We start from the raw sequence: 19,364 nt of genomic DNA, 5'->3' as shown, positions 1-19,364 counted from the left end.
CAGGACTGACACATAATTTTAGTTGAAAGCTAGTAGCCATCTGAAATAACCTGAAGTGCCGCACCAAATGTCCGATGCTACATCCAGCTTTTATTGTTGGAAATCGCTCGTGTCAAAGGCTTACCAATATGGAGAAGTTTTATTGAGGAGGCAGGCGTTGAAAAGTTCAAAAAGTTGTTCTGCCAAAAGGTGGTCAACTTTAGATAGCGTAGCGCAGGGGTCCCCAAACTTTTTGACTCGGGGGCCGCAATGGGTCAGAACAATTTGGCCGGTGCCGGGCTGTATATACATATACACATACATATATATATATATATATATATATTAACATGCACACGCATACACAGGTCTCGTTAAAGGCCTACTGAAATGAGATTTTCTTATTTAAACGGGGATAGCAGGTCCATTCTATGTGTCATACTTGATCATTTCGCGATATTGCCATATTTTTGCTGAAAGGATTTAGTAGAGAACATCCACGATAAAGTTCGCAACTTTCGGTGCTAAGAGAAAAGCCCTGCCTCGACCGGAAGTCGCAGACGTTGACGTCACCCGTTGATGGCTCCTCACATCCTTACATTGTTTTTAATGGGAGCCTCAAGCAAAAAGAGCTATTCGGACCGAGAAAACGACAATTCCCTCATTAATTTGAGCGAGGATGAAAGATTCGTGTTTGAGGATATTGATAGCGATGCACTAGAAGAAAAAAAAAACGCGATCTCATTGGGACGGATTCAGATGTTTTTGGACACATTTACTATGATAAATCTGGGATATCCCTTATCTTTCTATTGTGTTGCTAGTGTTTTAGTGAGTTTAATAGTACCTGATAGTCGGGAGGGTGTATCCACGGGTGTGTTGACGCCAGTGTCTGATGGAAGTCGACGGCAGCTGTACGGACGGCACAAACTCAGCTGATCTCCGGTAAGTGCCGACTTTTAACCACAATTTTCTCACCGAAAACTGCTGGTTGACAAGTGGTCGGGATCCATGTTCGCTTGACCGCTCTGATCCATAGTAAAGTTTCACCTCTGGGAATTTTAAACAATGAATCACCGTGTGTTTGTGTGGCCAAAGGCTAAAGCTTCCCAACTCCATCTTTCTACTTTGACTTCTCCATTATTAATTGAACAAATTGCAAAAGATTCAGCAACACAGATGTCCAGAATACTGTGTATTTATGCGGTTAAAGCAGACGTTTTTTAGCTGTGTGTGTGCACAGCGCTAATATTTCCTAACAGTCCGTGACGTCACGCATACACGTCGGCATTTCATATATATATATATATATATATATATATGAATTCATTAATAATATTCAATAAACATATTCAGGTTCTTCTTATATTTGGGTACAGTAGTAAATTCTTGAAATGTAAACACTATAAACCTATTATCTATTGAGGGCTATTTAACAGTGTGAAATGCGGCCCAGTTAATGTCAGCTCTTAAAGAGCCAGGGAAAAGGCCAAGTGGCGTACAAATGGCAGACAGAGTTCACTGCCTACTTAATTTCCATTCATCTCTTTGCAAGACTGTGTGAACTCACCGCGTAGGGCAGGAAGGAGCGAGCGGTCCTTCCTGTCGTCACATTTGTTACACTCGCTGAAGTAGAGCAGCAGGAAGACATCCACCAGCACCCAAACTAAAGAGGTGGTCAACACCACCTTGCAGTAGACAAAGCGCCGCATCAAATCCCCGGTATGCCAGCCAATGGGTGTTGTGAGGGGAGCGCTCGTCAAACCCCAAACACCGAGGAGAGCTTGGTACGTTGCTGCGATATAAAGATGGAAGGATGAAAGCTGGAGGGGACTGGGCCAGTTTGAGCAGGAGGCATCATGCTGGAGGAGAAACAAATAACAACACAGAAGATACAAGTCAGAATGTTTCTGTCATGTTTAGTAGGACTTTGTTTAATATTTAAGACATTTTTGTCAAATGGTGCTTGCATTTTTCATGTTATTTCATTATTTGTATTCAATCAATCAATCAATGTTTACTTATATAGCCCTAAATCACTAGTGTCTCAAAGGGCTGCACAAACCACCACGACATCCTCGGTAGGCCCACATAAGGGCAAGGAAAACTCACACCCAGTGGGACGTCGGTGACAATGATGACTATGAGAACCTTGGAGAGGAGGAAAGCAATGGATGTCGAGCGGGTCTAACATGATACTGTGAAAGTTCAATCCATAATGGATCCAACACAGTCGCGAGAGTCCAGTCCAAAGCGGATCCAACACAGCAGCAAGAGTCCCGTTCATAGCGGAGCCAGCAGGAAACCATCCCAAGCGGAGGCGGATCAGCAGCGCAGAGATGTCCCCAGCCGATACACAGGCAAGCAGTACATGGCCACCGGATCGGACCGGACCCCCTCCACAAGGGAGAGTGGGACATAGAAGAAAAAGAAAAGAAACGGCAGATCAACTGGTCTAAAAAGGGAGTCTATTTAAAGGCTAGAGTATACAAATGAGTTTTAAGGTGAGACTTAAATGCTTCTACTGAGGTGGCATCTCGAACTGTTACCGGGAGGGCATTCCAGAGTACTGGAGCCCGAACGGAAAACGCTCTATAGCCCGCAGACTTTTTTTGGGCTTTGGGAATCACTAATAGTATTAACTTTTCCACTTTTCCTCGCTACATAATGTTAGAGCTGCAGCCATCGAATATTTTAGTAATTCAAGTAATCGAATAAATCATATTTTTACTTACTTAATTATTAATTATACATGTTAAGATGTGCCCTTAATTACTGCGTTTCGCCTAATTGCCTGTTTTCATTATTGAAGGCTGACACGCACAGCTGAAATGCGTCCGTGGTTGATTGTGCCAATTTCCATCCATCCCATCCATTTTTTACCGCTTGTCCCGTTCTGGTTCGCAGGGGTGCTGGAGCCTATCTCAGCTGCATTCGGGCGGAAGGCGGCGTACACCCTCGAAAAAGGTGAAATACGTGATAAACTGGTTTTATATTCTGGTTTCTTCAAAATAGCCACCCCTTTGCTCTAATTACTGATTTGCCCACTCTTGGCATTCTCTCCATGAGCTTCAAGAGGTAGTCACCTGAAAGGCTTTTCACTACACAGGCGTCATAGTTTTAATGCCTTCAGTGACGAAATACAATTTAAATAGTCATGAAAATAAAGAAAAAACATTGAAATGAGAAAGTGTGTCCAAACTTTTGGCCTGTACTGTGTATTTTACACATGTTTGATCTCATTAAAAATTAAAATTTTCGCCACATACGCGTTACGAACCTAAGACCTTCTACTTTACAAAACAAGTACTAATGACACCTGCTACAGAGCCACCAGAAAAGGAAATTGAAAATGTGTGTTTATATTATAACCAGTGACAGAGCATGATGTGGCCTGAAATAAGTTTGGGGTAAAATGTTATATGATGCACCTTGTCATTCAATATTTCAATAATTACATTTTACTGTCTGCTCTGCAGGATGAATTTGAGGACCAGTCATAGACAATTTAGAGTAAAAAGCTAATTTAATACAAAACATTGTAACTTGGATTGTTTCCCTGGCTTTGAGACTCTCCCCAAGGACAGTATGGCAAAGACACAACAAACTCCCTTCTTGTCTCTCATGGACACACCTGTTGTTGCTGACTTTGGACTGACTGACAAGAACACCAAGGCCGTGGAACAGAGACATATACCCCACATATACCCCACCCTCCATCCAACGTCCTGGGCGTGAATCCCTTAGGGGTGATGGACGGCTGGGCAGCACCTGAAGAGCTGCAGCCTGCCACCGTAGCCCCCCACTCCCTCCCCTCTGTTGCAAGTCTCGAGTTGTATGTTGTAATATGTATATGTGCTTTGCTATGGAGTATTTTTCCCACTCCAGACTGGGACCACCTAGAAGCCCAGTCTAGTTTGTATTTTTTTACTCATACTTCTCCAGTGTTTACCTTTTTCCCATCTTTTACGGGACGCCTTGTGGCGACCCATCAGCGTTCCATTTCTGTAACCCTGTACACTGTTTTTTCGTCTAATCTTGAAAGGGTTTGTGCTGATAAACAAAGTGTTGTTGTATTTGTGCAATTACAATGAAGACCTACATACCTTAATGTGCTTCTTCACGCAACAACAACCCCCCATCCGCAGAGTACATGTTCTACATTTGGGGGCGGGGCAACACCTGACTGACACAACAATGTTATCTTAGCGGCAGCGTTTCACATCAGTTTCATTCAGGTGAAACTAACATTCATTACATGGGTATAATTTAATGTTTATGTTATTTTGACAACACATTTATGATCGGACGATCTTTAAAAAGTAAAAGTGGACTTAATCACGTAACGTTGTTGGAGTTGCAGCGGGCTGAGCATGAGCAAAAATCCTATATTTAAAGAAGATGATCTACCGAATGATGTACAGCGCACACAATGTGCTACACAAAGCACTTTTGCAGTCAGTCATATCATATTCTTTTTGTCACTTAGAAAAAATACCAAGGACATGGCCTTGGTGTCCTCAATGGTAGTTACGGCCATGCAGGTGTGTGGATTCATGATTCATCCGCCACAGTTCCACATTTGTGGCTACAAATGAATGACTACAAGACAACCTTTCTATTAGTTTTTTTTCTTTCAAAAAATAATAATAATGTTCTTTAAAAAAAAAATAATAGTCTTAGATTGTGCAGGTGGAGCTTGGTTCATGGTTTATGGTTGATTCCCTGGTTACGAACGTGCTTCCATATATGACAAACTTCATTTTGGTTCTCGAAAGGATATAGTCCCTTGAAAACTGGTAACATACAGCCAGTGGGTGCCACACAATACCATTACCAATCGTCAGGTAGACTCTGCTAGCGACAAACAAAAGAAAAGTGAAAGTAAAACAGTAAAAACAGACTATCAATCAATCAATCAATCAATGTTTATTTATACAGCCCAAGTGTCTCAAAGGGCTGCAGAAGCCACAACAACATCCTTGGTTCAGATCCCACATAAAGGCAAGGAAAAACTCACAACCCAGTGGAACGTCGATGTGATTAATTATAAATAATTAATTAATATACTAAATCAAACTCTCAGGAGAGAAGTGGAAAAATCAACAGTCCAAGCCTAAACAATGCTGCAATCATTTTCAAGCATAAAAAGTGTATATTTGAGCATGTTGAATCATTTCTTTTTAACCAAAACATTTACAAAATAGATAAGACCAGGGGAAGACTAAGAAGTAAGTAACTAACCAAAAAAAATGTTGATATTACACTTTGGGCGTGATTTGATGAAAGTTTGCATGTACTAATACACGAGGAAGCTGATTACGCAACCTATTGAACCAAGACTTAACACACTGTACTCTATTTTATTTATTGATTCAATGAATAATCCAACATTTTTGTATAGCTTTGTCACTAATTTCCATTGAAAACATTTTTTCAACAGGCTCACAGGCTTCAAAGAAAAATCGAATGTCCTGTACATTAAATGAAAAAAGCAATATTTTCTTATGGCTTTGTCAGTTATTTCAGGGGAAAACATTTTCAACCGGCAAACATCAAACAAGTAAAGAATGCATGTTCCTTAATATCAAGATGAATGCATAAATGACAACTGGGTGACGTCATACGCAAATACGGTATTAGCTTTCACTGCTATGCTGATGACACCCAACTCTACATGCCCCTAAGGCTGACCAACACGCCGGACTGTAGTCAGCTGGAAGCATGTCTTAATGAAATTAAACAATGGATGTCCGCTAACTTTTTGCAACTTAACGCCAAAAAATCGGAAATGCTGATTATCGGTCCTGCTAGACACCGACCTCTATTTAATAATACAACTTTAACATTTGACAACCAAATAATAAAACAAGGTGACTCGGTAAAAAATCTGGGTATTATCTTCGACCCAACTCTCTCCTTTGAGTCACACATTAAAAGCGTTACTAAAACGGCCTTCTTTCATCTCCGTAATATCGCTAAAATTCGCTCCATTCTGTCCACTAAAGACGCCGAGATCATTATCCATGCGTTTGTTACGTCTCGCCTCGATTACTGTAACGTATTATTTTCGGGTCTCCCCATGTCTAGAATTAAAAGATTACAGTTGGTACAAAATGCGGCTGCTAGACTTTTGACAAGAACAAGAAAGTTTGATCACATTACGCCTGTACTGGCTCACCTGCACTGGCTTCCTGTGCACTTAAGATGTGACTTTAAGGTTTTACTAATTACGTATAAAATACTACACGGTCTAGCTCCATTCTATCTTGCCGATTGTATTGTACCGTATGTCCCGGCAAGAAATCTGCGTTCAAAAGACTGCGGCTTATTAGTGATTCCTAGAGCCCAAAAAAAGTCTGCGGGCTATAGAGCGTTTTCCGTTCGGGCTCCAGTACTCTGGAATGCCCTCCCGGTAACAGTTCGAGATGCCACCTCAGTAGAAGCATTTAAGTCTCACCTTAAAACTCATCTGTATACTCTAGCCTTTAAATAGACATCCTTTATAGACCAGTTGATCTGCCGCTTCTTTCCTTTCTCCTATGTCCCCCCCTCCCTTGTGGAGGGGGTCCGGTCCGATGACCATGGATGAAGTACTGGCTGTCCAGAGTCGAGACCCAGGATGGACCGCTCGTCGGAACACCAGGATGGACCGCTCGCCTGTATCGGTTGGGGACGTCTCTACGCTGCTGATCCGCCTCCGCTTGGGATGGTTTCCTGTGGACGGGACTCTCGCTGCTGTCTTGGATCCGCTTGAACTGAACTCTCGCGGCTGTGTTGGAGCCACTATGGATTGAACTTTCACAGTATCATGTTATACCCGCTCGACATCCATTGCTTTCGGTCCCCTAGAGGGGGGGGGGTTGCCCACATCTGAGGTCCTCTCCAAGGTTTCTCATAGTCAGCATTGTCACTGGCGTCCCACTGGATGTGAATTCTCCCTGCCCACTGGGTGTGAGTTTTCCTTGCCCTTTTGTGGATGTTGTAGTGGTCATGATTTGTGCAGTCCTTTGAGACATTTGTGATTTGGGGATATATAAATAAACATTGATTGATTGATTGAAAACCTTTTTCAGAAACACAATATTGAATGTGAGATATTACAAACGTAGCTTACCACCACCAGGTGTGAATGAATGATGGGTTCTCACTTATCTGTGAGCGCTAGAAAAGCGCTATATAAAACCGAATCCTTTATTATTATTATTATTATCATTATTATTATCATTATTATAATATAAGGGGATAATGCATACATTCATCATTTGTTTTCGAAACGGTTAAAAAAAAGTGGAACCCCCCAAAAAAATACTGTGGGTCCCCATCAAGGCTCCCTGGGACGTCATTTAAAAAATTCATAGCGCCAACACTGATGGAGTATTGGTGCATGCAAAACCGCAGCAGGCGGTCATCAAATATCATCATATACATAATTAATTGGCGGACCTTGACTTTGACCCGTAGGAGCTAGAATGTGTCATTAACATGCATTAAAATAAATAAATGATAAATGGGTTGTACTTGTATAGCGCTTTTCTACCTTCAAGGTACTCAAAGTGCTGTGACACTACTTCCACATTTACCCATTCACACACACATTGATGGAGGGAGCTGCCATGCAAGGTGCCAACCAGCACCCATCAGGAGCAAGGGTGAAGTGTCTTGCTCAAGGACACAACGGATGTGACGAGGTTGTTCCTTGGTGGGATTTGAACCAGGGACCCTTGGGTCGCGCACGGCCACTCTCCCATATCGACAATGGTAATAAAAACTCCTTCTCTCGCCGCCTATGCCGCACAACCCAATTTTCTAATTGAAATGTATTTGTATATCTTTTTCCCTAACAACTTCCTTATTAAGGAAGTGAACTAAATTTAAACAGGTTACAAGTATGGTTGTACGGTATACCGTTATTAATAGAGTACAGCTATACTAATGACTCATTTTCGGTACTATACCGACTCTGAAAAGTACCGATCCGCCGACTTGATATCGGATCGATACCCAAATTTGTGGTATCAACCAAAACTAATGTAAAGTATCCAAAGACAGAAGAATAGGTGATTATTACATTTTAACATAAGTGTATATAGATAGAACATGTTAAAAGAGAATGTAAGCAAATATTAACAGTAAATGAACAAGTAGATTAATAATTAATTTTCTACCACTTGTCCCTCATACAAAGCCCATTTCCATATGAGTTAAATTGTGTTAGATGTAAATATAAACGGAAAACAATGATTTGCAAATCCTTTTCAACCCATATTCAATTAAAGGCACTACAAATAAAATATATTTGATGCTCAAACTCATAAACTTTATCTTTATTTGCAAATAATAATTAACTTAGAATTTCATGGCTGTAACACGTGCCAAAGTAGTTGGGAAAGGGCATGTTCACCACTGTGTTACATCACTTTTTCTCTAAACATAACTCAATAAACGTTTGGGAACTGAGGAAACTAATTGTGGAAGCTTTGAAACTGGAATTCTATCCCATTCTTGTTTTATGTAGAGCTTCAGTCCTTCAACAGTCTGGGGTCTCCGCTGTTGTATTTTACGCTTCATAATGCGCCACACATTTTCGATGGGAGACAGGTCTGGACTGCAGGCGGGCCAGGAAAGTACTCGCACTCTTTTTTTACGAAGCCATGCTGTTGTAACACGTGACTTGGCATTGTCTTGCTGAAATAAACAGGGGCGTCCATGATAACGTTGCTTGGATGACAACATATGTTGCTCCAAAACCTGTATGGACCATTCAGCATTAATGGTGCTTTCACAGATGTGTAAGTTTCTGGGTGTTGTTGATAAATGGCTTTCGCTTTGCATAGTAGAGTGTTAACTTGCACTTACAGATGTAGCGACCAACTGTAGTTACTGACAGTGGTTTTATAAAGTGTTCCTGAGCACATGTGGTGATATCCTTTACACACCGATGCAGCGCCACCCGAGGGATCAAAGGTCTGTAATATCATCGCTTAGGTGCAGTGATTTCTACAGATTCTCTGAACCTTTTGATGATTTTACGGACCGTAGATGGTAAAATCCCTAAATTCCTTGCAATAGCTCGTTGAGAAATGTTGTTCTAAAACTGTTCGACAATTTGCTTACAAAATGGTGACCTTCGTCCCATCCTTGTTTGGGAATTACTTAGCATTTCATGGAAGCTGTTTTTATACCCAATCATGGCACCCACCTGTTCCCAATTAGCCTGCACACCTGTGGGATGTTCCAAATAAGTGTTAGATGAGCATTTCTCAAATTTATCAGTATTTATTGCCACCTTTCCCAACTTCTTTGTCATGTTTTGCTGGCATCAAATTCTAAAGTTAATGATTATTTGCACACAAAAAAAATGTTTATCAGTTTGAACATCAAATATGTTGTCTTTGTAGCATATTCAAAGTAATTATGGGTTGAAAAGGATTTACAAATCATTGTATTCTGTTTATATTTACATCTAACACAATTTCCCAACTCATATGGAAACGGGGTTTGTATATTCAATTGAATAGACTGCAAAGACAAGATATTTTAATGTTCCGACTGAATAACTGTTATTATTCTCCAGATTCTCGGAACCTTTTGATGATATTATGGAGCGTAGATGTTGAAATCCCTAAATTTCTTGCAATTGCACTTTGAGAAACGTTCTTAAACTGTTTGACTATTTGCTCACGCAGTTGTGGACAAAGGGGTGTACCTCGCCCCATCCTTTCTTGTGAAAGACTGAGCATTTTTTTGGAAAAGCTGTTTTTGTACCCAATCATGGCACCCACCTGTTCCCAATTAGCCTGCACACCTGGGGGATGTTCCAAATAAGTGTTTGATGAGCCTTCCTCAACTTTATCAGTATGTATTGCCACCTTTCCCAACTTCTTTGTCATGTGTTGCTGGCATCAAATTCTAAAGTTAAAGGCCTACTAAAACCCACTACTAGCGACCACGCAGTCTGATAGTTTATATATCAATGATGAAATATTAACATTGCAACACATGCCAATACGGCCTTTTTAGTTTACTAAATTACAATTTTAAATTTCCCGGGAGTTTTGTCTTGAAAACGTCGTGTAATGATGACGTGTACGCAAGACGTCACGGGCTGTTATGAATATGAGCGCTGCACACACACACAGCTAAAAGTCGTCTGCTTTACTGGCATAATTACACAGTATTTTGGAGATCCGTGTTGCTGAATCTTTTGCAATTTGTTTAATTAATATTGGAAAAGTCACAGTAGAAAGATGGAGTTGGGAAGCTTTAGCCTTTAGCCACACAAACACAGGGTGATTCCTTGTTTAAAATTCCTGGAGGTGAAACTTTACTACGGATCAGAACGCGGTCAAGCAAACATGAATCACGACGGAATGTCAACCAGCATGTTTCGGTGAGAAAATTGTGGTAAAAAGTCTCTTCTTACCGGCGAAAAGCTGAGCTTGTGCCGTCCATAAAGCTGCCGTTGACTCCCCTGAGACACTGCGCGTCAAGACACCCGTGGAGACACCCTTCCGACTATCAGGTACTATTTAACTCACTAAAACACTAGCAACACAACAGACAGATAATGGATTTCCCAGAATTATCCTAGTAAATGTGTCTAAAAACATCGGAATCCGTCTCAATGCAATCGCTTTTTTTTTTCTATTCCGTCCCTATCAATATCCTCAAACACAAATCTTTCATCCTCGCTCAAATTAATGGGGAAATTGTCGTTTACTCGGTCCGAAAAGCACTTTTTGTTGGAGTCTCCCATTATAAACAATGTGAATATGTGAGGAGCCATCAAACATGTGACACCATCGTCTGCGACTTCCGGTACAGGCAGGGCTTTTCTCTTAGCACCGAAAGTTGCAAACTTTATCGTGGATGTTCTCTACTAAATCCTTTCAGCAAAAATATGGCAATATCGCAAAATGATCAAGTATGACACACAGAATGGACCTGCTATCCCCATTTAAATAAGAAAATCTCATTTCAGTAGGCCTTTAATGAAGAATTCCACTTTTAAAGCTTCAACAATTAGTTTCCTCGGTTCCCAAACGTTTATTGAGTGTTGTTAAAAGAAAAGGTGATGTAACACAGTGGTGAACATGCCCTTTCCCAACTACTTTGGCACGTGTTGCTGGCATCAAATTCTAAAGTTAATGATTATTTGCAAAAAAAAAAAAAAATGTTTATCAGTTTGGTTTGAACATCAAATATGTTGTCTTTGTAGCATATTCAACTGAATATGGGTTGAAAATGACTTGCAAATCATTGTGTTCCGTTTATATTTACACCTAACACAATTTCCCAACTCATATGGAAACGGGGTTTGTATATTTATCAACTGAGTTTGGTTTTTTTAATGATTTCTGCTTGTTTTTTTTCAATGAAAAAATGTGTGCCTCTGCTCAAAAAAGGTTGAAAAACACTGGAATACACTATGCATATTGACACTATATATATATATATATATATATATATATATATATATATATGTGTGTGTGTCTTGATTGGATTATCCAGAGAACAGTGCTCGATACCGTGGTAGAGCGCAATATGTAGGTGTGGGAAAAAATCACAAGACTACTTCATCTCTACAGAACTGTTTCATGAGGGGTTCCCTCAATCATCAGGAGATTTTCTCATGAAACAGTTCTGTAGAGATGAAGTAGTATTGTGATTTTTCCCACACCTACATACATACATACATTATATATATACATATATATATATATATAATGTATATATATATATATATATATATATATATATATATATATATATATATATATATATATATATATGTATGTATGTATGTATGTATGTATGTATGTATACATGTATACATACATACATTATATTTATATAGCGCTTTTCTCTAGTGACTCAAAGCGCTTTACATAGTGAAACCCAATATCTAAGTTACATTTAAACCAGTGTGGGTGGCACTGGGAGCAGGTGGGTAAAGTGCCTTGCCCAAGGACACAACGGCAGTGACTAGGATGACGGAAGCGGGAATCGAACTCGCAACCCTCAAGTTGCTAGCACGGCCGCTCTACCAACCGAGCTAAACCAGTAAAAAAAAAACATATCATTAATGGACCGATCTGAAGTTGATCCAAATATTTAAGTGTTAAAAAGTAAACAACAACAAAATAGATCTATTATTTATTTTCAGCTCTTCAGCTTGAAGTCCCTCCATCCATCCATTTTAGCGTTGAAAATAAATCATACTTTTAACAAATTTTTGTGTGATTTTTTTGTCAATATATATATATATATATATTTATGGGCTTCACGGTGGCAGAGGGGTTAGTGCGTCTGCCTCACAATACGAAGGTCCTGCAGTACTGGGTTTAAACCCAGGCTCGGGATCTTTCTGTGTGGAGTTTGCATGTTCTCCCCGTGAATGCGTGGGTTCCCTCCGGGTACTCCGGCTTCCTCCCACTTCCAAAGACATGCACCTGGGGATAGGTTGATTGGCAACACTAAAAAATTTGGCCCTAGTGTGTGAATGTTGTCTGTCTATCTGTGTTGGCCCTGCGATGAGGTGGCGACTTGTCCAGGGTGTACCCCGCCTTCCGCCCGATTGTAGCTGAGATAGGCGCCAGCGCCCCTCGCGACCCCAAAAAAGGGAATAAGCGGTAGAAAATGGATGGATATATATATATATATATATATATATATATATATATATATATATATATATATATATATATATATATATATATATATATATATATATATATTTATTTATATATATACATATATATATAATAGAAAAGTGTTCCCAGCCCTGCCAGGAAAAGGTGGGGATTATGGAGTAGATCCCATTAAGTCCATTAGGCAAATAGACCCCCTCCCCCAAAAAATCACATTTAATGGATAGCACATGTTTATGTCAATATTCTGTGCCACATTATTTAATCATTCAATAGGACATGCTGAAACATGGAAGCATGCTGTACATGTGACTAAAAAAAAAGGAGATGATATTTACCCAAATATTGAAGGGAGCTCACGCAGGAAAAGAATCAAAGAGTTGAAGTCCATCTCAGAAGACGATAGTAAACAAACCGGTGCGATGTCGACGCTCGCCGTACCTGTTTGGACTCCTCAATACCAGCTGGGGTTGCCGCAGTAAGGCGGGAAACACGCGTACCGTCGATACAATAATTGTCGTGGAGAAATTTCACCCCGAGACATAACATAACTTAACGTATGGGGAGAGATGTCTCCGAGGGGAGGATGGCGACATGTCGAAGTAGGAGATTCGGTGCAATCTATCCACAGCGGCGGGAGACCTACCTCCGTCTCTGATTGGCCGAAAGTCCCGTCAGTCAAGAAATCCTCTTGAAGGGGCGGGGCTAGGGTCCCGGACTAGATTACTGTGCAATGTGCGCATGTCATGATTAAAGGCCTACTGAAATGAGATTTTTTTTTTATTCAAACGGCGATAGCAGGTCCATTCTATGTGTCATACTTCATCATTTCGCCATATTGCCATATTTTTGCTGAAAGGATTTAGTAGAGAACATCCACGATAAAGTTCGCAACTTTTGGTCACTAATAAAAAAAAGCCTTGCCTGTACCGGAAGTTGCAGGCGATGACGTCACACATCCTGACATTGTTTATAATGGGAGCCTCCAACAAAAAGAGCTATTCGGACCGAGAAAACGACAATGTCCCCATTAAATTGAGCGAGGATGAAAGATTTGTGGCTGAGGATATTGATAGCGACAGACTAGAAAAAAAAAATGCGATTGCATTGGGACGGATTCAGATGTTTTTAGACACATTTACTAGGATAATTCTGGGAAATCCCTCATCTTTCTATTGTGTTGCTAGTGTTTTAGGGAGATTAATAGTACTTGATAATCAGAAGGGTATGTCCACGGGTGTCTTGAGGCCAGTGTCTGATGGAAGTCGACGGCAGCTGTATGGACGGCACAAGCTCAGCTGATCTCCGGTAAGAGGCGACTTTTTACCACAATTTTCTCACCGAAAACTGCTGGTTGACATTTGGTCGGGATCAATGTTCGCTTCACCGCTCTGATCCATAGGAAAGCTTCACCTCCGGGAATTTTAAACAAGGAATCACCTTGTGTTTGTGTGGCTAAAGGCTAAAGCTTCCCAACTCAATCGTTCTACTTTGACTTCTCCATTATTTATTGAACAAATTGCAAAAGATTCAGCAACACAGATGTCCAAAATACCGTGTATTTACGCCATGAACAGAGACGACTTTCAGCCGTGTTTGGTGCGGCTCTAATATTTTCCTACAGTCCGTGGCGTCACGCGTACGCGTCAACATTCCAGGACGTTTTCAACAAGAAACTCGCGGGAAATTTAAAATTGCAATTTAGTAAACTAAAAAGGCCGTATTGGCATGTGTTGCAATGTTAATATTTCATCATTGATATATAAACTATCAGACTGCGTGGTCGATAGTAGTGGCTTTCAGTAGGTCTTTAAAGGCCTACTGAAATTAGATTTTCTTATTTAAACGGGGATAGCAGGTCCATTCTATGTGTCATACTTGATCATTTCGCGATATTGCCATATTTTTGCTGAAAGGATTTAGTAAAGAACATCGACGACAAAGTTCGCAACTTTTGGTCGCCAATAAAAAAGCCTTGCCTTTACCGAAAGTAGCAGACGATGTGCGCGTATCGTCATGGGTTGTGGAGCTCCTCACATCCTCACATTGTTTACAATCATGGCCACCAGCAGCAAGAGGGATTCGGACCTAGAAAGTGATGATTTCCCCATTAATTTGAGCGAGGATGAAAGATCCATGGATGAGGAAAGTTAGAGTGAAGCACTGGAAATCAAATAATTTTGGTCATGATTATATATAGTATATCATGTTTTTTGGAATTGCTCTTTTTGGGAATTTTGCCTATCAATCAATCAATGTTCATTTATATAGCCCTAAATCACAAGTGTCTCAAAGGGCTGCCCAAGCCACAACGACATCCGCAGTACAGAGCCCACATACGGGCAAGGAAAAACTCACCTCAGTGGGACGTCGATGTGAATGACTATGAGAAACCTTGGAGAGGACCACATTTGTGGGCAACCCACCCCCGCCCGCCCCCCCCAATAGGGGAGACCGAAAGCAATGGACGTCGAGTGGGTCTAACATAATATAATATAATATTGTGAAAGTCATTCGCAATCTTTATGTAAGACAAGAACACATAATAATAATAATAATAATAATAAAAGATTTTATTTGTAAAAAGCACTTTTCATTGGGGCAGCATGGTGGAAGAGGTCTTAGTGCATCTGCCTCACATTACAAAGGTCCTGAGTAGTCCTGGGTTCAATCCCGGGCTCCGGATCTTTCTGTGTGGAATTGGCATGTTCTCCCCGTGTGTCAATACGTGGACTTTGGGGTTTGTTTTCCTGGAATGCAAAGGAAAGTTGGAGCGGGCAAGGCGTGAAGGTAAGAACATATTTATTAATTACTATGAAAAAGGAACAAAAGGCGCGCACAAGGCGGAAGCACAAAAAAATTGCTTGATGAAACAAAAACTTGCACTAAGGCAGAAACTATGAACATGAAGCAAAACTCAATAACTGACATGAAAAAACAAAACTTATGTGACATGGCAAGGAGCTTAACTATGAACAGGCATGAGTATCAGAGGTGGCATGGCATGAAGTGAGCAGAGGTAAAGTCGCCAGGATGACTTTCTGGCAACTTTCGGTTTAAATAATAGTGAAATGATTAGTGAAAACAGGTGCATGGCTCCAAATGTGAAACAGGTGAAACTAATGGTTGCTATGGTGACAGAATATATATATATATATATATATATATATATATATATATATATATATTATCACCTGCGATGAGGTGGCGACTTGTCCTGGGTGTACCACGCCTACCACCCGAATGCAGCTGAGATAGGCTCCAGCAACCCCCCGCGACCCCAAAAGGAACAAGCGGTAGAAAATGGATGGATGGAAAGATATACAGTATTATCACACAACTTTAGTATGCATAAAGTCTATTGTTATAGTTATTAGCTATTGTGCTCAAGCTGCACTTTTTCTACCTGTGCAAGGACAAAAACTTCTTATCTGAGGAGTTGCCTCATCCGCAGATGTTATTTTTGTTTAAGCCCACTAACAGCCAAGGACTTCAAGGACCTCAACGAAGATTAGACGACAGCATGTAGACGAAGCAGAGACAAGGCGAAATCACGAGGCCGCTAACAGCCAAGGACTTCATCGACCTCAATGCAGATAAGACGACAGCATGCGGACAAAGCAGAGACAAGGCGAAATCACAAGGCCGCTAACAGCCAAAGACTTCATCGACCTCAATGCAGATAAGACGACAGCATGCGGACAAAGCAGAGACAAGGCGAAATCACAAGGCCGCTAACAGCCAAGGACTTCATCGACCTCAATGCAGATAAGACGACAGCATGCGGACAAAGCAGAGACAAGGCGAAATCACAAGGCCGCTAACAGCCAAGGACTTCATCGACCTCAATGCAGATAAGACGACAGCATGCGGACAAAGCAGAGACAAGGCGAAATCACAAGGCCGCTAACAGCCAAGGACTTCATCGACCTCGATGCAGATAAGACGACAGCATGCGGACGAAGCAGAGACAAGACGAAATCACAAGGCCGCTAACAGCCAAGGACTTCATCGACCTCAATGCAGATAAGACGACAGCATGCGGACAAAGCAGAGACGAGGCGAAATCACAAGGCCGCTAACAGCCAAAGACTTCATCGACCTCAATGCAGATAAGACGACAGCATGCGGACAAAGCAGAGACAAGGCGAAATCACAAGGCCGCTAACAGCCAAAGACTTCATCGACCTCAATGCAGATAAGACGACAGCATGCGGACGAAGCAGAGACAAGGCGAAATCACAAGGCCGCTAACAGCCAAGGACTTCATCGACCTCAATGCAGATAAGACGACAGCATGCGGACAAAGCAGAGACAAGGCGAAATCACAAGGCCGCTAACAGCCAAGGACTTCATCGACCTCGATGCAGATAAGACGACAGCATGCGGACGAAGCAGAGACAAGGCGAAATCACAATAATACTAACTTTAAGTCATTTGTAACTTTAATTGACATTTATATAGAGATTGAACAATTTTGGTCCAAGTGTTGATCCCTGAGGTACGCCACAAACTATTTCAGCTCTGTGGAAGTGTGTTCGCCTATCTTCACGTAATTTGGAGGATTATATATATATATATACAAGATCAAATAGAACTTTTATGGACAGAATGTCTAGGCGCAGTCAGGGCGTTGAGGGGTTCCGGTTTGGTGGCCACGGGATTAGGTCTCTGCTTTTTGAAGATATGTGGTCCTGATGGCTTCATCTGGCCAGGGTCTTCAGCTCTCACTGGATCGGTTTGGAGCCGAGTGTGAAGCAACTGGGATGAGAATCAGCACCTCCAAGTCCGAATCCATGGTTCTCGCCTGGAAAAGGGTGGAGTGCCATCTCTCGGAGTCTAGTTCACGAGTGGGGGAAGAGTGGATCGTGAGATCGACAGGCGGATCGGTGCGGCGTCTTCAGTAATGCGGACGTTGTATCGATCCGTTGTGGTGAAGAAGGAGCTGAGCCGGAAGGCAAAGCTCTCAATTTACCGGTCGATCTACGTTCCCATCCTCACCTATGGTCATGAGCTTTGGGTCATGACCGAAAGGATAAGATCACGGGTACAAGCGGCCCAAATGAGTTTCCAGGTCTCTCCCTTAGAGATAGGGTGAGAAGCTCTGCCATCCGGGAGGAACTCAAAGTAAAGCCGCTGCTCCTCCACATGGAGAGGAGCCAGATGAGGTGGTTCGGGCATCTGGTCAGGATGCCACCCGAACGCCTCCCTAGGGAGGTGTTTAGGGCACGTCCAACCGATAGGAGGCCACGGGGAAGACCCAGGACACGTTGGGAAGACTATGTCTCCCGGCTGGCCTGGGAATGCCCCGGGATCCCCCAGTAAGAGCTGGATGAAGTGGCTGGGGAGAGGGAGGTCTGGGCTTCCCTGCTTAGGCTGCTGCCCCCGCGACCCGACCTCGGATAGGCGGAGGATGACATCCAGTGGACACATTTAGAACAGCAGTTTCTTTCGTTAAAAAAATACAAATTAAAAAAAAGCAGCTCATTTTAATACTTGGCAAACTTGTCACGCTTGCCAGATAAAACCTGTTCACGGGCCGTATGTTTGCTGTAAAGTCATTCAATATTCAAGGGAAAATCATGATAAAATATCAATCAATCAATCAATCAATGTTTACTTATATAACCCTAAATCACTAGTGTCTCAAAGGGCTGCACAAACCACTACGACATCCTCGGTAGGCCCACATAAGGGCAAGGAAAACTCACACCCAGTGGGACGTCGGTGACAATGATGACTATGAGAACCTTGGAGAGGAGGAAAGCAATGGATGTCGAGCGGGTCTAACATGATACTGTGAAAGTTCAATCCATAATGGATCCAACACAGTCGCGAGAGTCCAGTCCAAAGCGGATCCAACACAGCAGCGAGAGTCCCGTTCACAGCGGAGCCAGCAGGAAACCATCCCAAGCGGAGGCGGATCAGCAGCGCAGAGATGTCCCCAGCCGATACACAGGCAAGCAGTACATGGCCACCGGATCGGACCGGACCCCCTCCACAAGGGAGAGTGGGACATAGAAGAAAAAGAAAAGAAACGGCAGATCAACTGGTCTAAAAAGGGAGTCTATTTAAAGGCTAGAGTATACAAATGAGTTTTAAGGTGAGACTTAAATGCTTCTACTGAGGTGGCATCTCGTACTGTTACCGGGAGGGCATTCCAGAGTACTGGAGCCCGAACGGAAAACATCAGAATTAAAAAACAGTATACAGAAAAATGGGCTTCACGGTGGCAGAGGGGTTAGTGCGTCTGCCTCACAATATGAAGTTCCTGCAGTCCTGGGTTCAAATCCAGGCTCGGGATCTTTCTGTGTGGAGTTTGCATGTTCTCCCCGTGAATGCGTGGGTTCCCTCCGGGTACTCCGGCTTCCTCCCACCTCCAAAGACATGCACCTGGGGATATGCCCCTCCCACTTCCAAAGACATGCACCTGGGGATAGGCCCCTCCCACTTCTAAAGGCATGCACCTGGGGATAGGCCCCTCCCACCTCCAAAGACATGCACCTGGGGATAGGCCCCTCCCACCTCCAAAGACATGCACCTGGGGATAGGCCCCTCCCACCTCCAAAGACATACACCTGGGGATAGGCCCCTCCCACCTCCAAAGACTTACACCTGGGGATAGGCCCCTCCCACCTCCAAAGACATACACCTGGGGATAGGCCCCTCCCACTTCCAAAGACATGCACCTGGGGATAGGTTGATTGGCAACACTAAATGGTCCCTAGTGTG

The 19,364-nt window shown here is 42.3% G+C and overlaps 1 protein-coding gene across 6 annotated transcripts in view; it reads right to left on the bottom strand.

The window, feature by feature from the left end:
• Positions 1-13,273, bottom strand: part of galnt13 (UDP-N-acetyl-alpha-D-galactosamine:polypeptide N-acetylgalactosaminyltransferase 13) — a 114,592-nt gene extending 101,319 nt beyond the window's left edge. For all 6 annotated transcript variants that reach the window (XM_061878992.1, XM_061878988.1, XM_061878990.1 and 3 more), the window contains exons 1-2: positions 12,971-13,273; positions 1,550-1,841 (exon numbers count right to left, since the gene is read on the bottom strand). In XM_061878992.1, coding sequence (XP_061734976.1) covers positions 1,550-1,691 — 142 coding nt within the window. In that variant the 5' untranslated portion in view covers positions 1,692-1,841; positions 12,971-13,273. The remainder of the gene's footprint in view (positions 1-1,549; positions 1,842-12,970) is intronic.
• Positions 13,274-19,364: the final 6,091 nt, after the last annotated feature.

This window comes from Nerophis ophidion, linkage group LG19 (assembly GCF_033978795.1).
Source record: "Nerophis ophidion isolate RoL-2023_Sa linkage group LG19, RoL_Noph_v1.0, whole genome shotgun sequence".
Classification (NCBI taxonomy): domain Eukaryota; kingdom Metazoa; phylum Chordata; class Actinopteri; order Syngnathiformes; family Syngnathidae; genus Nerophis; species Nerophis ophidion.
Note: the sequence above shows the minus strand (reverse complement) of the source record. Positions and strands in the feature narration are given on the sequence as shown.